The sequence below is a fragment of the Pleurodeles waltl genome, chromosome 10, assembly GCF_031143425.1.
Source record: "Pleurodeles waltl isolate 20211129_DDA chromosome 10, aPleWal1.hap1.20221129, whole genome shotgun sequence".
Classification (NCBI taxonomy): domain Eukaryota; kingdom Metazoa; phylum Chordata; class Amphibia; order Caudata; family Salamandridae; genus Pleurodeles; species Pleurodeles waltl.
Window position 1 is genome coordinate 395,429,573 of NC_090449.1, and position 18,766 is coordinate 395,448,338.

Sequence of the window (18,766 nt, forward strand, 5' to 3'; positions counted from 1 at the left end):
TATTGTCTGGCCTAGAACTGAATGAACTTCTGTATGCTGTCAGTATCCTTAGTGTACAAAGTTATAGAAGGGGTCAGCAGGAAGTCGTGTCTACGGCTATCGAGTGTATACCCATAAAAACAGCAAAACTTGTGACGTTGAAGCTGATTAGCAACATGGACCCTAATAATGTATGTAGCATGTGTCATACCATGTATACATCATGAAAAGTAAGCAAACTGTCCAGCAACGATGTTCATAAGCCAGGTACCTAGAAACTGTAAAGTATGTTGTGTTTATGCTGTGCTAATATTCTTTATTTTTAAGAAAATGGCCTTACACAAAACCTGTGTCTTTAATTTCATGGTCTGTAACAGCCGATAATATCTTGGGTGGTATATTAAGGTGTATTGTACTACAATACAAGAGGGTTTGGTAGCTTCGGGGGCGCTGAAGCCCTGTTTAGAAGGGCTCTAGTTGAAAATGAACCGTTAAACAGAGCCCTGGTGAAGACTTGGTTATCTGGGGAAGAGGTATTCACTCCATAAACCCCACTCCAGAAAGCATTTTAAGAAAAGACCTACCATTGTTAATTTGCAAGTAGATTATCAATGGCAGGCGGCCATAATCAGTCTTCAAGATTTATCAAAGCATAATAACAGTGCTCAATACATATTGACAGTTATAGATGTATTGTCCAAGTACGCCTATGCAGAAGCGCTAAGCGATACAAGTAGCACCAATGTGACCGAAGCTTTTAAAGCCATGTTCAGGAAAGGTTGAACCCCTAAAAAACTACAAACAGACACTGGAAAATATTTTTTTGAACAAAGCATTTAGGAAATTATTAAAAGAGAACAATGTTAAACATTTTGTAATGCATACGGAGGTAAAAGCAGCTGTTGCAGAACGTTTTAACAGAACCTTAAAGTCCAGGATGTGGAGATATTTCACGGCTTATAACAGCTACCCATTTGTGGATGTTCTACAGGCTTTTATAGATGAATATAATGCCACTTACCACAGAACCATCAAAACGGCACCCATAGAGGTAACAACAGATAATTTGTTAAAGGTGTGGAAAACTGTGTACAGGAGCCGGATCGCTGCAGATGTAAAGAAGCCTCTTTTAAAAGGAGGTGACCATTTTAGGGTTTCAAAATTGAAAGGGCTCTTTGTTTAGGGGTACCAACAGACTTTTAGTGATGAGATGTTTATAGTTGAAAGTGTGGAGTTTAAAGAGGATGTATATATTTACAGACTAAAGGACAATGATGGTGAAAAGGTGTTGGGCATCTTTTACAAGGAGGAGCTACAGAATGTACCTAATGATGTGCGCAGGGTGTACAGGGTTGAAAAGGTTCTGAAAAGGAAATGTAGCACCGCTAACTGGCAGGTTTTTGTCAAATGGCGGGGGTGGCCCGAGAAATTTAACAGTTTGATGGTGGCCAGTTTCATGCAGGATGTGTAAGTACGGAGGGGTCTCACTGTAGACACCAGGATGGAGACAGCTCCATTTAATATCACTCTGCTGTCCAACACCTCAAGGGACATGTTCCCTGACAATCAGATTTCTAATTATACAATGAAATTGGCTAAATCTGTAGACCTGAAAGGGGAATGGGAGGTAGCAGTAATAGAAATCCAATACCCTAGAACATGGAATATGTTTTCAATGTACGAGGCCATATTTAATATAAAGCATACTCAGGACGCTTTGAGCATCCACACCGGATTTCCACACGGTTATTACCCATCTGTGGGAGTGGTGGTTGAAGCCATCAACAGATCCATAGCCAACCTTGAGACGTCTGCGAATATTCAGTTAGTATTAGATAATGATAGAAGGAAGTTGTTTCTTAAAGCTCTGAATCGCAATACAGTGTTTAACTCTTCGGGTAAATTAAGAAGAGTTTTAGGAATAGTACAACATATCAAAAGTTAAGTAGAACCGGACCTGTCGTGACCCAATATTAATGGTGGCTTCTATACACTCTATGTGTATAACGACATTGTAGAGTCACAGAGGATAAGGGATAGTTATTCGCTGTTGCTAAGAAGGGTCTAGGTGAAGGGTGAAAATAACACAGAGGTTAATATACAATACAACAAACCTGGCTACGTAGCAATTTCTAAAAACAATTTTGGCACCATAAAGATCATAATCTATGACAACCAGGCTGTCCTTTAAATATGGGAAAGGTATTGTTAAGCTTAATTTAAGACCGTGATGCAACAGCAACTATTAACAAGTCATCATGGTGATTATGAAACATATGGTGATCCCTCTATTTATTGGGATTATTACAGAAACCAGGCTGGATATTGAGCCCACCACTGTTCTTTCAAGGGGCCCTGGTTATGTACGGAGACAGTTTGGGGGTTTTCATCTGTAGTTTGTTTAGAAGAGCCATGCTGTTCTTGAGAAGAGGCTACGAAATTGCAAAACCGCACATCAGAGCTGCTGCTATGAACATTGCCCAGAAAATGGTGGGTTCTCTGTGACGTCTGCAATTGTCGAACGTATGAACAAGCAACCTCAAGAAGGAGCGGAGCAGGTGTACAAGTCTTGCATACGTGTTAAAAGGAAGCGCTGTGTTGCAAAGCCCAGGGGGCTATTGGCCCCCTATATAAAAAGATGCTGATCTTCAAAAAGCGCTCACAAACGAAGATCCATAAGTCGGGAGAGAGCTTCAAAGAAGAAGAGAAGGAGCGCTAACGTAAATATTTTTAAAAGCGTAACAACCTGCAAACATGGCCTTTGTACACTGCACATCCGATGAATGCTCAAAATCAGAGTTAGACCTGTTTTCTCTAAAACTGCCGCAAACTAGCATCGAAAACAGTTTTGTCATGGAGGTATCGCTGCTAGCCGCTTTGACGCCTTTGGCGCCAATAGAGTTTTTTGTGTCAGGGTCCACGGATATGTGACTGGATCTCAACAATACGCTACTGCACCTCATCTGTGAAATTGTAAAAGCGGATGGTTCCAACATAGCGAACAAAGCTAAAGTGGTGACGATCACTTACCCTGTCGCAACCATGTTTAATCAGGTGGACATAACCCTTGGCGAATGGCTTATCATGCAAAGTGATAACATCTATGTGTATAGGGCATACACTGAGAGTATTCTTAATTACAGCTGTGATGCCCTGGACACCCAGCATTCAGCGGGGCTCTTCCACAAAGATACTTACGGTAATTTTGAAGCTAGGGCGTTGAACGGTGACAATGAGGGTTTTGTAGAAAGAGCAAGCTTCGCTGCAGGCAGTAGGCAGTTTGAACTCTTAGGCCATTTACATTCGGACCTTTTCTATCAAAATAAACTACTTGTCAATGGCATCAATCTTAACGTCAAACTAACCCGCAACAAGGACTCATTCTGTCTCATCAATGGGGATGCGGAACAGTATAAACTTGTTATACTGTCCGCCAGTTTGTTTGTAAATAGAGTGAAAGTGTCACAAAGCGTCAGACTGGCTCACGCTGAGGCCTTACAGCTATTGAATGCCAATTATGCAGTGGAAAGAGTAGCTCTGAAGATATGCAGCATTCCAACTGGTACCAGATTAACCCAACAGCAAAATTTGTTTCCGGGACAGCTACCAAAACTTATTATCATAGAGTGTGTGGACAATTCAGCTTTTAGCGGCCTGTATACTTCAAAGCCTTTCAATTTCAAACACTACGACATAAACTACGCAGTGTTGGTACACGAGGGGGCGGTGATTCCCTCAAACCCGTGCACACTGAGTTTTGGAACAGGTAATTTTATCAGGGAATATCTTGGGCTGGTATCGACAACAGGAAAACATATGAGGGACCCAGGAGTCGTTGTATCAAGAGAAGGATATGGGGCTGGCTACACACTGTTCGCTTTCAATCTGACACCCATCATGGAAGACGGGGATCACTGTAATCTGCTAAAAAACGGAAATCTAAAATCTGAAATACCCTTTAGTCAACCCCTGGCTACCAATATGAACATGATTGTATTCTCGGTATTCAACGGCGTCATCCAGATCAACCACACCTGCCAGATTATGTTTGACTATCTTTGAAATAGTGTACAATGGACACCGTACAGATACGTTAGTTTTTAAGGTGGCATAAATACGCTAAGAAATACTTTTTAGATGTTTTCCCAAGCAACGGGCTACCTGAGGAAATGGGTGTAGAAAGACTGCTCTCCCTAGTCTTTAACACAGATCCACATTACAAGGGTGGAACACACTGGGTGGGAATGTTTTTGGATATGGACAAGGTTACAGTGTTTGACAGTTCAGCGGAATTTCCCGAGCACAGCATCTATTCAAAGCCTGTATATAAAAAAGCTGCTGCGAGGGTAGACTATAAAAGGATGCAGGTGCAGGATTCTCTAGCCATTGCATGTGGGGAGCACTGTATATATTTTATCAGTAGAATGTCTGAAGGTAAAAAGTTTAGACATTTTATAAATCTATATTCGAGTGATCTAGTACACAACAACTGTATTGTTGTGAAGTATGTAAAAGAAAACACCAGGCCTACAGTGACAACTGTTAAAACAAAATACAGTATTTGGCAAAAGTGTAAGCCGTGTAATGCATAAATTTGTGTAACGATAAATGTCTACAATAAAAGAATTTAAACTCAAAATCAGATAATACATTTACATTCTACAGACAGGACACAAATGTTATTAAAAATGCTTTAAAAGAGGACCGAAGAGTGTTGAATTGGTTAAAAAAAGTGTTTATTACAAATAGTTTTAGTACAAGCATTAAGCAGCCAAACATACTAAAGAAAATAAATTATGAAAAATCAATCACTCAATACATTAGCCATTGTAAAATACACACAAATAGTGTAACACATAAACACAGGCTCAAAAGGCTGAAGAAGAATCACATACTTAACCACGTGTTCCTTTTTGATGATGACTTTTTAGGCTCCAAAGGTGGAGACAAAGGGGGTCATTACAACCCTGGCGGATGGTGTTAAAGCTGCGGTAATACCGCAAACGGGCCGGTGAAAAAAAAAAGGGAATTATGACCGCGACGGAAACCGCCAACATAGACAGCCACTTTAACACTCCGACCGCCACGGCGGTACAGACAAGCACCGCGGCGGTCACCGCCAACAGACAGGCGGAAGACAAAGTACCGCCCACAATATTACAACAGGACAATCCGCCACCTTTTCCGGGGTGGATTCACCGTGGATAAAAACACGGCGGAAACAGCTTTTGCAATGGGAAAATGCTCACCTTAACACACTCCACGAGGAAGGAGGGCACCATGGAGCCGGAACCCCAAATACTCCCTGCGCTTGTCTTCCTGCTCCTCTACGAACATCAGCAACGGCGGCGCCGAAGACAACGGTGAGTACTGCACCTACGACATAGGGGAGGGGGGAGGCAAAAGTCAGACACACACACACGCAACACCCCCACCCCCACCCCGACCCTCACCCACTACAACACACACACCAATGCATTTCCAAACATCACAGTAACAACCCCCAAGCCCTCCGGAAGAATGCAAAGACAAAAGGAAATGAGTACAACCATTGTAATGTATCAAAATAGAGTATGCTCAAATATACATAAATATATACACATTCCAAATATATACATCACGATTAGTAGTGCAGGTATGCACAATTCAATGTCCGTGGACCACTGGGCCCAAAATGCATGGGCGAGGCCCACACACGATACCTGTCCAGAAACGGAGAGAACACTGCAAGGGCATCAGATAGAAATACAACAGGCACCTCAGGGGGAAGGGAAGGGGGGGCACCTCAGCCGGATGACAGCACCACGCCAGATCCACGACGGGGCTCCATGCCCATTGATGTATCCTGGGGAGTGCAAAGCCACAGTCTCTCAAGTCTCTCCAGTGGGTGGTTTGCCCACTGCTTTATCCTGGGGAGTGCAAAGCCACAGTCTATCAAGTCTCTACAGTGGGTGGTTTGCCCACTGCTTTATCCTGGGGAGTGCAAAGCCACAGTCTCTCAAGTCTCTCCAGTGGGTGGTTTGCCCACTGCTTTATCCTGGGGAGTGCAAAGCCACAATCTCTCAAGTCTCTACAGTAAGTGGTTTGCCCACTGTACCATCCTGGGGAGTGCAAAGCCACAGTCTCTCAAGTCTGTTCAGTGGGTGGTTTGCCCACTGTACCATCCTGGGGAGTGCAAAGCCACAGTCTCTCAAGTCTCTCCAGTGGGTGGTTTGCCCACTGATTGGTCCTGGGGAGTGTAAAGCCACATACTCTCAAGTGGATAACAGTCTCCACTGGTTCTGGAGGGGGACTGGTGCCCAGAGTGCTTCATCCTGTTAAGAATTCAGGTAGTGGATGCTGTTCTCCACTGGTTCTGGAGGGGTACTGGTGCCAAGAGTGCTTCATCCTGTTAAGGATTCAGGTAGTGGATGCTGTTCTCCACTGGTTCTGGAGGGGGACTGGTGCCTAGAGTGCATCACGCTCCCCGTGACGGTCCCAGTTCCGTCACTGTCCCAGCCGCACATGGGCTAACGATGCTTGAGTTGGCGGTGCTTGCCCTGTTCAGCGGTGCTTGCCATGGCGGACTTTGCCCTGTTCAGCGGTGCTTGCCATGGCGGTCTTTGCCCTGTTCAGCGGTGCTTGCCCTGTTCAGCGGTGCTTGACATGGCGGTCTTTGCCCTGTTCAGCGGTGCCTGCCCTGTTCAACGGTGCTTGCCCTGTTCAGCGGTGCTTGCCATGGCGGACTTTGCCCTGTTCAGCGGTGCTTGCCCAGTTCAGCGGGGCTTGACTTTGCTGTCTCTGACCTGTGCAGCGGTGTGTGGCATGGCGGTCCCTCAGTGCCCAGCGGGGCTGTGGCTGCCGGGGCCCTCCTGGGCACTGACGCTGGCAGTGGTCTCAGGACCAGTGACGATAGTGCTGCCCTCCAGGGCACTGACTCCGGCGGTGGTCTCCAGACCAGTGACGATAGTGCTGCCCTCCAGGGCACTGACTCTGGCGGTGGTCTCCGGACCAGTGACGATAGTGCTGCCCTCCAGGGCACTGACTCTGGTGGTGGTCTCTGGACCAATGATGACTCTGGTGGTGGTCTCCGGACCAGTGACGATAGTGCGGCCCTCCAGGGCACTGACTCTGGCGGTGGTCTCCGGACCAGTGACGATAGTGCTGCCCTCCTGGGCACTGATGCTGGCGGTGGTCTCCGGACCAGTGACGATGGGGCTGGCGGTGGCGTCCTGGCCAGCGGGGAGGATGGAGGCCTTCTCCGCCGTGCTGCTCTTCCTAGACTTTGGCGACTTCTTCTGCCCCTTCCCCACCTTGGGAGGAGTCACAGCTGACTCAACACTCCCCCCGGGACCCTTGTGAGCGGCTTTGCCGGCAGGAGTCTTTCCCCTCTCCCGTCGGGCACTGTCCAACTTCTGGTGCTTTACAGGGGGTGGACTGGCAGTGCTTTGGCTCCGTGTCACACTGGCTGCCCTGGTGCTGGGTGCACTCCACATACCTCTAACAGGCACAACTGGTACCTTACTTTTTTTGGCTGAGGTGCTAGTACGGGACCTATGAATTGGAGTGGGGGGGTGGTGGGACAGAGGCTAAAGTTGCTCAGGAAAAGTTTCTGACGAACACTGGGACGGGTAGCTGGAGGGGGTCTGGGAGTGGAGGTGGTTGTAGGAGGTGTAACTTTAGATGATTTGGGTGCAGGTGCATGTTCTGGAGGCTGTCGTGAGGTGGATGTATGTTGGGTGTGTGTGTGCCCGCGTTTGTGTACTTTGGGAGGGGGCGTCACAGACACACTGGGAGAGGACACAGGGGACGTGTAAATGGTAGTGGGGGTGGTGAGTGCAGGTGAGCGGGGTGTGGTGCTGGGTGTTCTGGTGCAAGTCCTAGTGGCTGTAGTGGTAGTGCATGCAGGTGAGAGTGTAGACGACACTGGGAGGGAGGAGGGAGACGACGAGGAGGGGGACACAGTGGAGGCAGTGGGTGTTGCTGTGTCTGTATGTGGGTGATGCTTGTGTGAGTGCCTGTGGGATGTGTGGTGCCTATGTTTGCCTGAGCTGCCCTTGTGTGTTGACGTGTGTACAGGCTGGTCTGATGGTGTGCTTGGGATAGGCTGGGGTACAGGGGATTGGGTCTGGGTGGAGGAAGTTGGAGGGGGAGGCTAGACACAGGGACAATGGCTGCCATCAGTGCTGAGGCCAGAGATTGCAGGGTTCGATGATGGGCAGCCTGACCAGAATGAATGCCCTCCAGGAATGCATTTGTGTGTTGCAACTCCCTTTCTACACCCTGGATGGCATTCACAATGGTAGACTGCCCAACAGTGAGTGACGTGAGGAGGTCAATGGCCTCCTCACTGAGGGCAGCAGGGGTGACAGGGGCAGGGGCTGAGGTGCCTGGGGCGAAGGTGATGCCCACCCTCCTGGATGAGAGGGCACAGAGCGAAGGCTGAGGGGCTGTGGGAGGGCGGTGCTGGTAGGGGGGATGGTGGCTGTACCTGTAGAAGTGGGGGGCACAGATGGTGCCGCCACCAGAAGGGAGCTCCCATCGGAGGACAAGTCCGTGTCGCTGGTTGCAGATCCGGTGACCAACGTGAAGCTCCCCTCGCCCTCCGTCCCACTGGTGTATTCTGAGTCCGTGGTGTGGCCCTCCATTGCCATGTGGGATGCAGCCCCCTCGTGCTCCGGTGCCACTGTACCTCCGCCTGATGATGCTGATGGACAAAAGAACAGGGAGAGCACAAAAAGGGGTGAGGAAACAGAAGAAAGACAGGTTGAGTGCATGGCTTACCGCTACCATTGGCGGACAATACAGACACAGCAGCCCCCTGCACTACGCCGTGCTCTTGGCCTCTACAGATGCAGTTCCTGGGATATGGCCTACATGGCTATGAGTGTCATCTGCCCACATAGATGACACAGGGGTATGTATACCTGTACTTGGCACTCTACAGAGGTGGGGTGGAGTGGCACATAGCCTGCATTCCGGAGGGGCCTAGCCTACGGAACTCGCCCTGGCCTAGAGAAACCCACAGCCCTCCTCCCCCACCCAGACCCCTCCACTGCACGCAAAGTCAGCAGAATGAGAGTGTACTCACCCCCTTGTGTCTGCTGTGATGCCCTCATGCGCCCATCCAACTCAGGGTAGGCCACCGCCAGGATCCGGAACATCAGGGGGGTCATGGTGCGACGGGCACCCCTCCCACGTTGGGAGGCCATCCCCAGCTGCGCCTCCGCCGTCTTCTTTCTCCAGCGGCAAATGTCCTCCCATCTTTTACGGCAGTGGGTGCTCCGTCTGTGGTGGACCCCCAGGGTCCGGACGTCCTTGGCGATGGCACGCCAAATATCCTTCTTCTGGTGGGCGCTGACCTACATGACATGTACAGGGGAAGAAGAGAAGTCATTAGCAACTGCACCATCGAAGTGAGTGGCCCACATCCCTGCCCTTGCCATGTGGCACATGCAATCACACTCCTTCATGCTCGCAGAACTCTGCCCCCTTCCTACTTACACACAGCCCTCTCCACCCAGGCATAGCCCATACAACTTGCACCCTATGTACTCACCTGTTGGTCTGGAGGACCGTAGAGTAGCGTGTACTGGGGGAGGACCCCGTCCACAAGCTTTTCCAACTCCTGTGCAGTGAAGGCAGCGGCCCTTTCCCCAGACGCATGTGCCATTGTCTCTTCCAGACCGAGGTCACAGCAGCACTTGCAGTGTAGGTCCTCTCCTGTCGAAGATCAGGTATCGAGTGATTGAACAGATAGAAAATGGCGGTCACGTCCGCGGCGGTCACGTCCGCGGCGGTGCGTATCATCACTGCCGGCGCACTTCGTCATTGGCTCCTGGGACCCATAGGGTCCAATGTTAACCAATGCAGCATTGCGCCGCGGTCTACGACCGCCTACCGCGACGTGTACAACACCAGCGCAGTTACCTCACATCCCATTGTCCCACTTTACAGGTCAGGCATCCGCCATTTCAGGGGCCCACTTGGCTTCATTTACAACTGCGTCACACATACCTAGGCCTGGACTCAACACACATACAGGAAGAATTTTGAATTTTGTGTCGTGTTCTGTGTAGCTGTGGGTACATACCTCAGAATTGGTTGACTCTGTGGTCGCTGTTGTCCTTCCTAGGCACCGTCAGCTGGGACATGTGAGGAGATGGCGGAATCCTCCAGTGTACCGACCGCTGGTGGACCTGTTGACAATGGAGGAGCGACATTTAATCATCACCTACAGGTTTGACCGTGCCACAATCCAGGAACTGTGTACCCAGTTGAAGCCAGACCTCATGTCACCAATTCGCCATCCCACAGGAATCCCCCCTCAAGTGCAGGTGCTATCAGTGCTCCATTTCCTAGCAAGTGGGTCATTTCAAACAACAGTGGCCATGGCATCAGGGATGTCCCAGCCTATGTTTTCCAATGTGTTGTCCAGAGTGTTGTCTACCCTTCTGAAACACGTGAGGAGCTACATCGTTTTCCCTCAGGTGGAGGATTTGGCTACAGTTAAAGGTGACTTCTATGCCCTGTGACATATCCCTAACATCATAGGTGCCATTGATGGGACCCATGTGGCTTTGGTCCTCCCCCACAGGAGTGAACAGGTGTACAGGAACCGGAAGAGTTATCATTCGATGAATGTACAGATGGTATGTTTGGCAGACCAGTACATCTCGCAGGTAAATGCTATGTTCCCTGGCTCAGTGCATGACGCCTACATCCTGCGGAATAGCAGCATCCCTTATGTGATGGGTCAACTCCAGAGGCACCGTGTGTGGCTATTAGGGGACTCTGGTTACCCCAACCTGTCATGGCTATTGACCCCAGTGAGGAATCCCAGGACCAGGGCAGAGGAACGCTACAATGAGGCCCATGGGCGGACTAGGAGGGTGATCGAACGCACCTTCGGCCTCCTGAAGGCCAGGTTCAGGTGCCTCCATATGACAGGTGGTTCCCTATTCTACTCACCAAGGAAGGTGTGCCAGATCATCATCGCCTGTCGCGCCGCACCGCGCGGCGCGAGCCGAGCGCTCGGCACAAGCCGCGCGTTCGGCTCGGGCCGCGCTTCGCGTCCTTAAGACGCGGCGCGCCCCGAGCCTTTCCTGCACCCTACGAGGCCCCAGAGCTTACTTGGGGCCTCGCTCTTTTCTCTCCCTCCGTTTCTGTAGTATCTCCTAACCCCTCTTACCTGTGGCGGCTTCTTTCTTCTTTCTTCTGTCTTCTTTCTTTTTGGGTCTGTTTTTTGCACTTTCCTTTATGTCTTTTCCCTTTCCCAGGTTACCCTTGTCTTCCCAGCATTCCTCCTTCCCTATTCTCTATGGTTTCTATCCTATTCTATTCTATCTACCTTTCCCTATCCAAGATGGTGTCCTTTTTCTTCCTGTGGGTCACTTCCTGTTTTATGGTATTTAAGGGTGGTTTTTTCTTCTCTTCATTGCGCTGCAACACTCTCTGTTCAGATGGTGTCCTCGCTCCTGATTTCCTAGCCTTTGGTTCTGGAATTCGCCATTTCTGTGTTATTTACGTCAGTTCTTTTTGATTCCTGTTCCTCTGTTCTTGTTTTCAGGAATCCCCAGTGAATCTTCTCTTGGAGGTTTTTTCCCCTTCTTCTGAAGGGTTTTTTTCCCTCTGGCGCTACTTTCTTTAGGTCACGGTCTGTTCTTGGCGTTCCATTGCCTACAGCACCGTGGCTACCAGAAAGAGTCGCCCCTTTTTGGGCCAAAGCCGAACCCTCAAGATCCACGCCTCAAGATCTGCAAACTCCAGGCGCAAGCAGCACGTGAGTCGTGACAGATTGCAGCGCCTAACCATTCCGACGTCTTCTAACACCATGGAAGACACTGTGGTAGCAGCTGCAGATCCGGATCATTCTCTCCTGACGACAATTCAACAACAAGCTCAAGAAATACAACAACTACGTAGTGAGAATGCTGCATTGCGACAGGCTTTGGCTTTCCGTAGTGGTGACGTTCCGACGCTCTCCGCCTCTACCCATCGTTTTTCTGGGGAGCCAACCCAACTGCGTGAGTTCCTTGATTCCTTAACAGTTTACTTCGCCTTCCGACCCACCCAGTTCTCCCAAGACCGAACAAAAGTGGGATATCTCATCAGTGCCTTATCCGGTCCTGCCTTGGCCTGGGCAACCCCGATGGTATCATCTAACGATCCGGTATTGTCGGACTATTCGGCCTTCGTGAATCGCTTCAAGCAGATGTTTAGTCGTCCAGGATTGGAGGCTTCAGCGGAGGAAGCCTTATGCGATATTCATCAAGGCTCACAAGATGTCCTTCAATACATAACACGCTTTCGTCAGCTAGCGGCAGAGACCACCTGGGTGGAACGTACTTTGGTGACTTTGTTTCGTAGAGGACTCAAAGAGGAAATAAAGGATGAACTAGTACATTCCACCAGAGTGGAAGATCTTCGTGGCCTGATGGATCAAGCCCTTTCCATCGAGTATCGCCTTCAGGAACGTAGAGCAGAGAAGAGAAAGAGTAGAGGGTCTTTCCAACCAAGCAGTTCACGAGTTTTCCCGCATCGTTCTGAGGAACCTCGCCCTCCTGTCAGAGACATCGAAGGAGAACCCATGCAGGTGGATACAACTCGAGGCCCTCTCTCCGCTAGCGAACGAGAAGATAGACGAAAGAAGGGGTTGTGTTTGTACTGCGGTTCTGCCGGCCACATGCTTCGTACCTGTCCAGTACGTCCTTCAAGGCCATCGGGAAACGCCACTTCCCGTCCTCTGTAAGAAGGGAGGGGACGGGATTAGCAGCTATACCTTCCATCAGTTCCTTTAATGACAATACTACATCCTTGTTCATCGTACCAGTCATGTTACAATTACCTGATGGCCGTCAAGAGAGAACTATGGCACTACTAGATTGTGGAGCTAGTGGAATTTATATGGATAAGAAGTGGGCCACTACTCAACAAATTCCTATACAACCTAAGGAGATTCCCGAACAAGTACACACGGTGAACGGATCCTTGATATCATCGGGTCCAGTTGATACTACTACCCTGATGCTGAGTTTACAGATCGGTAACCATCAGGAACACATCTCCTTTGACCTTATAACTTCCCCCAATCATACCATCATTCTTGGAATCCCGTGGTTCATCAGACATAACCCATATGTGAACTGGGCTACCCGGACGGTTTCCTTGTCCTCACAGTTCTGTCACGAACACTGTTTTGCTTCTGACAAGTATTGGTCACCCAAGAGATCAATAATCACGGAAGGTACTACCGGTTCGACCATTAATACAGTCCAAGGAGTTCCTGAACACTATTTGGAGTTTCAAGACGTATTACAAAAAACCCTCCAGACTAGTGTTACCTCCACATCGAGATTATGATTGTGCTATTCCCTTGGAACCTGGCACTATCGTTCCTTTTGGAAGGATGTATTCCCTCACGGAAACTGAAAAGGAAGTACTAAAGGAGTACTTGGAAGAACATATTCAAAGTGGTCTTATTGTTCCATCGTCTTCTCCGGCCGGGGCTCCTCTCTTTTTCGTGCCCAAGAAGACAAAGGATCTTCGCCCTTGCCTGGATTTTAGAGGCCTGAATAAGATAACTATTAAGGATCGATATCCTTTGCCTCTCATTAGGGACATTTTAGAGGCAGTCAGAGGGGCCCAACGGTTTACCAAACTAGATCTACGGGGAGCCTACCACCTTTTACGCATTAAAGAAGGAGATGAGTGGAAAACGGCCTTTAGGACTCCATTTGGTCACTTTGAATACAGAGTAATGCCCTTTGGTCTTACTAATGCCCCCGCAATCTTTCAGAGATTTATGGACTCAGTGTTTTCTGATCTCCTGAATCAGACAGTTGTCATCTACCTAGATGATATTCTTATTTATTCTAGAAATCCCGAACTCCATTTTTTCCATGTGAAACAAGTCCTTCAACGACTCCGGGCACATCAACTATTTTGCAAACCCGAGAAGTGTGAGTTTGACAAGACGGAAGTCAAATATCTGGGTTATCATTTAAGTCCCACAGGCGTAGCTATGGATCCAGAAAAGGTACAAGCTATTCTAGATTGGCCTTCTCCATCTTCTATTAAAGAAACACAATGTTTTCTAGGATTAGCGAATTTCTATCGGCAATTCATCGCAGACCTTGCAAAACAAACTAGCCATATAACTCACACTTTAAAGAAGGAAAGTCTAACTAAAGGGTTTGTCTGGACTAAAGATGCCGAAACAGCCTTTCAGGATTTAAAGAAAGCATTCACGCAAGCTCCCATTTTAAGACATCCAGATACCAACAAACAATTTATTGTCGTCACCGATGCTTCTGAAAAGGCCATTGGAGCCGTCCTACTCCAACAACAGGAGGATGATGGTCTTGAAGATCCTGTTTTCTATCTGTCTCATATACTCTCTATTGCAGAACAACATTACTCAGTACTAGAAAGAGAATTGTTGGCTCTGAAAACAGCTTGTATAGAATGGAGACAATTCCTGATGGGTTCCAAGGAGCCCTTTGAAGTAAGAACAGATCATCGAAACTTACAATGCTTACGAAATTTCGTATGCCAAAACAGTCGTCAAGCTCGTTGGGCCTTCTTCTTCAGCCAGTATGATTTTTACATTACACATATTCCTGGCTCCCAAAACATTCTGGCTGATGCTCTGTCGCGTCGTTATCCAGATTGTACACCTGCCCCAGCTCAACATCTACTGGAACCTAATAAGATCATTGGGGTAGCTCAGTCTTTTCTGGAGGAGGTACAACTAGAATACTCCAATCTATCTGATGACGAAGTAGAGAACTTAAGGCCTCTATTACACAAGAGACAAGGATACTATTATTATCAAGATCTGTTATTCATCCCTACTAACAGAGTTAGAGAAAAGGCATTACAAATGTGTCATGATTCACCGGTTGCTGGTCATAGAGGCATTAAGGCCACACAAGAACTGCTATCACGATTTTTCTGGTGGCCTACTTGGAAACTGGATATTGAAACATACGTTCAGGCGTGTCCCACATGCGCTCAAGTCAAGATTCCCCGAACCAGACCTGCAGGATTACTCCAGCCCTTGCCGGTTCCGCCAACTCCATGGCACACCATCTCTACTGATTTTATGTGTTCGTTACCACCTTCAGCAGGAAACCGGGTAATCATGGTCACTGTGGACTCTTTTACTAAGATGGCTCATTTCACTGCTCTGAAAAAGCTTCCTACATCCCAAGAACTAAGCCAGATATTCATCGACCACATTTTCCGTCTTCATGGACTTCCTCATACCATTATATCTGATAGAGGACCTCAGTACATTTCCCGGTTTTGGAGGTATTTTTGCAAGACACTTAGGTGGTCATTCTGACCCTGGCGGTCTTTGACCGCCAGGGCGGAGGACCGCGGGAGCACCGCCGACAGGCCGGCGGTGCTCCAATGGGGATTCCGACCGCGGCGGTAAAGCCGCGGTCGGACCAGCACCACTGGCGGGGTCCCGCCAGTGTACCGCGGCCCCATTGAATCCTCCGCGGCGGCGCAGCTTGCTGCACCGCCGCGGGGATTCCGACCCCCCCTACCGCCATCCAGATCCCGGCGGTCGGACCGCCGAGATCCGGATGGCGGTAGGGGGGGTCGCGGGGCCCCTGGGGGCCCCTGCAGTGCCCATGCCACTGGCATGGGCATTGCAGGTGCCCCCGTAAGAGGGCCCCTACATGTATTTCACTGTCTGCTGCACAGACAGTGAAATACGCGACGGGTGCAACTGCACCCGTCGCACAGCTTCCACTCCGCCGGCTCGATTCCGAGCCGGCTTCATCGTGGAAGCCTCTTTCCCGCTGGGCTGGCTGGCGGTCTGAAGGCGACCGCCCGCCAGCCCAGCGGGAAAGTTAGAATTACCGCTGCGGTCTTTCGACCGCGGAACGGTAACCTGACGGCGGGACTTTGTCGGGCGGCCTCCGCCGCCCACCAAGGTCAGAATGAGGGCCTTAATATCAATAGAGCTCTGTCATCAGGCTTCCATCCTCAGACCAATGGACAGACAGAGCGTCTGAATCAAGGCCTTGAACAATACCTTCGTTGTTTTTGCAACTCTACTCAAAGCAACTGGAACACTTATCTTCCTATTGCTGAATTCTCTTACAATAATTCAGTCCATAGTGCCTCCAAGACCACTCCTTTTTTCTGTTCTTATGGTTTTCATCCTACCTCTTTTCCTACTTTTTCTCGGTCTCCCACTCCCTTGCCCGCTATTACTTATTTTTCCAACCGCCTTCTACAAATCCATAGACTGATTCGATCCAATCTTTTACACACCAAACGATATATGAAGAAAGTAGCAGACAAGAAACATAGGACCGCTCCGGACTACCATCCACAAGATAAAGTTTGGCTTTCTTCTAAATTCTTACCCTCACGTCTCTCTCAGAACAAGTTCACACCTCGCTACTACGGCCCTTTCCGTATTCTCCAGTTGCTTAATCCTGTCACTGTCCGTCTTCACTTGCCTCACACTTGGAAGATTCATCCAGTCTTCCATGTCTCCCAACTCAAACCTTATGTGCCTGATCCTTATTCCCGTCAGTTTTCCTGTCCTCCTCCTGTCTTAGTGGATGATGTTCCTGAATATGAGGTTCAGGAAATTTGTGACTCCCGACTTTTTCACAAACGTCTGCAGTATCTAATTCATTGGAAGGGTTATCCTCTCAGTGAATGTTCTTGGGAAGATGCATCTTCTGTTCATGCTCCTCTTCTGATTCAGCGCTTTCACCGTTTATTTCCTTTCAAACCAGGGCCTTTGGGAGGGGGGCCTACTGTTGCGCCGCACCGCGCGGCGCGAGCCGAGCGCTCGGCACAAGCCGCGCGTTCGGCTCGGGCCGCGCTTCGCGTCCTTAAGACGCGGCGCGCCCCAAGCCTTTCCTGCACCCTACGAGGCCCCAGAGCTTACTTGGGGCCTCGCTCTTTTCTCTCCCTCCGTTTCTGTAGTATCTCCTAACCCCTCTTACCTGTGGCGGCTTCTTTCTTCTTTCTTCTGTCTTCTTTCTTTTTGGGTCTGTTTTTTGCACTTTCCTTTATGTCTTTTCCCTTTCCCAGGTTACCCTTGTCTTCCCAGCATTCCTCCTTCCCTATTCTCTATGGTTTCTATCCTATTCTATTCTATCTACCTTTCCCTATCCAAGATGGTGTCCTTTTTCTTCCTGTGGGTCACTTCCTGTTTTATGGTATTTAAGGGTGGTTTTTTCTTCTCTTCATTGCGCTGCAACACTCTCTGTTCAGATGGTGTCCTCGCTCCTGATTTCCTAGCCTTTGGTTCTGGAATTCGCCATTTCTGTGTTATTTACGTCAGTTCTTTTTGATTCCTGTTCCTCTGTTCTTGTTTTCAGGAATCCCCAGTGAATCTTCTCTTGGAGGTTTTTTCCCCTTCTTCTGAAGGTTTTTTTTCCCTCTGGCGCTACTTTCTTTAGGTCACGGTCTGTTCTTGGCGTTCCATTGCCTACAGCACCGTGGCTACCAGAAAGAGTCGCCCCTTTTTGGGCCAAAGCCGAACCCTCAAGATCCACGCCTCAAGATCTGCAAACTCCAGGCGCAAGCAGCACGTGAGTCGTGACATCGCCTGCTCTATGCTTCACAATCTTGCTTTGCGACGCCAGGTGCCTTTTCTGCAGGAGGATGGTCCAGATGACGGTGTTGTGGCAGCTGTGGAGCATGTGGACAGTGATGAGGATGAAGCAGAGGAAGAAGACATTGACAACAGGGACTCTGTCATACAGCAATATTTCCAGTGACACACAGGTGAGAACAATTTGTTTACTATTACATTTACTTTCACACTTCTACCTCTATCCTGTCTGTCAATTTGAAGTAGGATTTGCTAACTGAGTGGTACATTTCCATACGGTTTCACAGGTGTGGTTACCAACGTGTGTCATCTGCTTGCATCCTTCATGGGCATGTGATGTGTAACATAGGTATGTTGACATTACATTTTCGAACGGATTTTGTCATTGTCATAGATAATACACATTTTCTAAATCACAGACTGACTCCAGATTGTTTTGTGGTTCAAGGGTGTTTATTGAAGTGCTAATTATTGGAGGGGGTGGCAAAATGGTGATGGTTGATTGTGGAGGAATGTCCATGGCAGAGTCCAGTCTATTAGTCTCACAGGTGCATTGCCCATATGGGCATAGGAAGTGGAGCTGGGGCAGTTCCAATCTGGACAGGGTAACAAAGTGGGACAGTGGGATGACAATCAGGGTGGTCTCATTTCCTGGCGGGGGTCTTGCCATCTTGCTCTGTCCTGTTCCTGGATCTCAGGGACCGCTTGCAGGGTGGTTCTTCGTCTGCAGGGGGTGAGGTGCTGGTGTGGTAGAACTGTGGCGGGGCGTCCTGTCCACTAGCGCCGGCGGAGGTGGTGGGCAGTTCATCGTCCAGGCTAGTGTCAGGGGCCCCTTGGAGTGCCACAGTGTCCCTCATGGTCTTCTATATGTCCTTCAGCACCCCCACGATGGTGCCCAGGGCGGAGCTGATGGTTCTGAGCTCCTCCCTGAACCCCAACTACTGTTCCTCCTGCATGCGCTGGGTCTTCTGAAACTTGGCCAGGACCGTAGCCATCGTCTCCTGGGAGTGGTGGTATTCTCCCATGATGGAGGAGAGGGCCTCGTGGAGAGTGGGTTCCCTTGGCCTGTCCGCCACCTGTCGCACAGCAGCCCTCCCAGTTCCCCTGTGTTCCTGTGCCTCCATCCCCTGGACCGTGTGCCCACTACCACTGTCCCCAGGTCCCTGTTGTTGTTGGGGTGGTAGGTTATCCTGGGTTCCCTGTAGTGGTGGC

At 49.2% G+C, this 18,766-nt stretch overlaps 1 protein-coding gene across 1 annotated transcript; it reads left to right on the plus strand.

Moving 5' to 3' along the window:
* Positions 1-3,021: 3,021 nt before the first annotated feature.
* Positions 3,022-4,041, plus strand: LOC138262421 (uncharacterized protein F54H12.2-like). The gene has a single exon (XM_069212321.1). It carries the CDS (start codon positions 3,022-3,024, stop codon positions 4,039-4,041), a length of 1,020 nt encoding a protein of 339 aa, XP_069068422.1.
* The last annotated feature ends 14,725 nt before the right edge of the window (positions 4,042-18,766 follow it).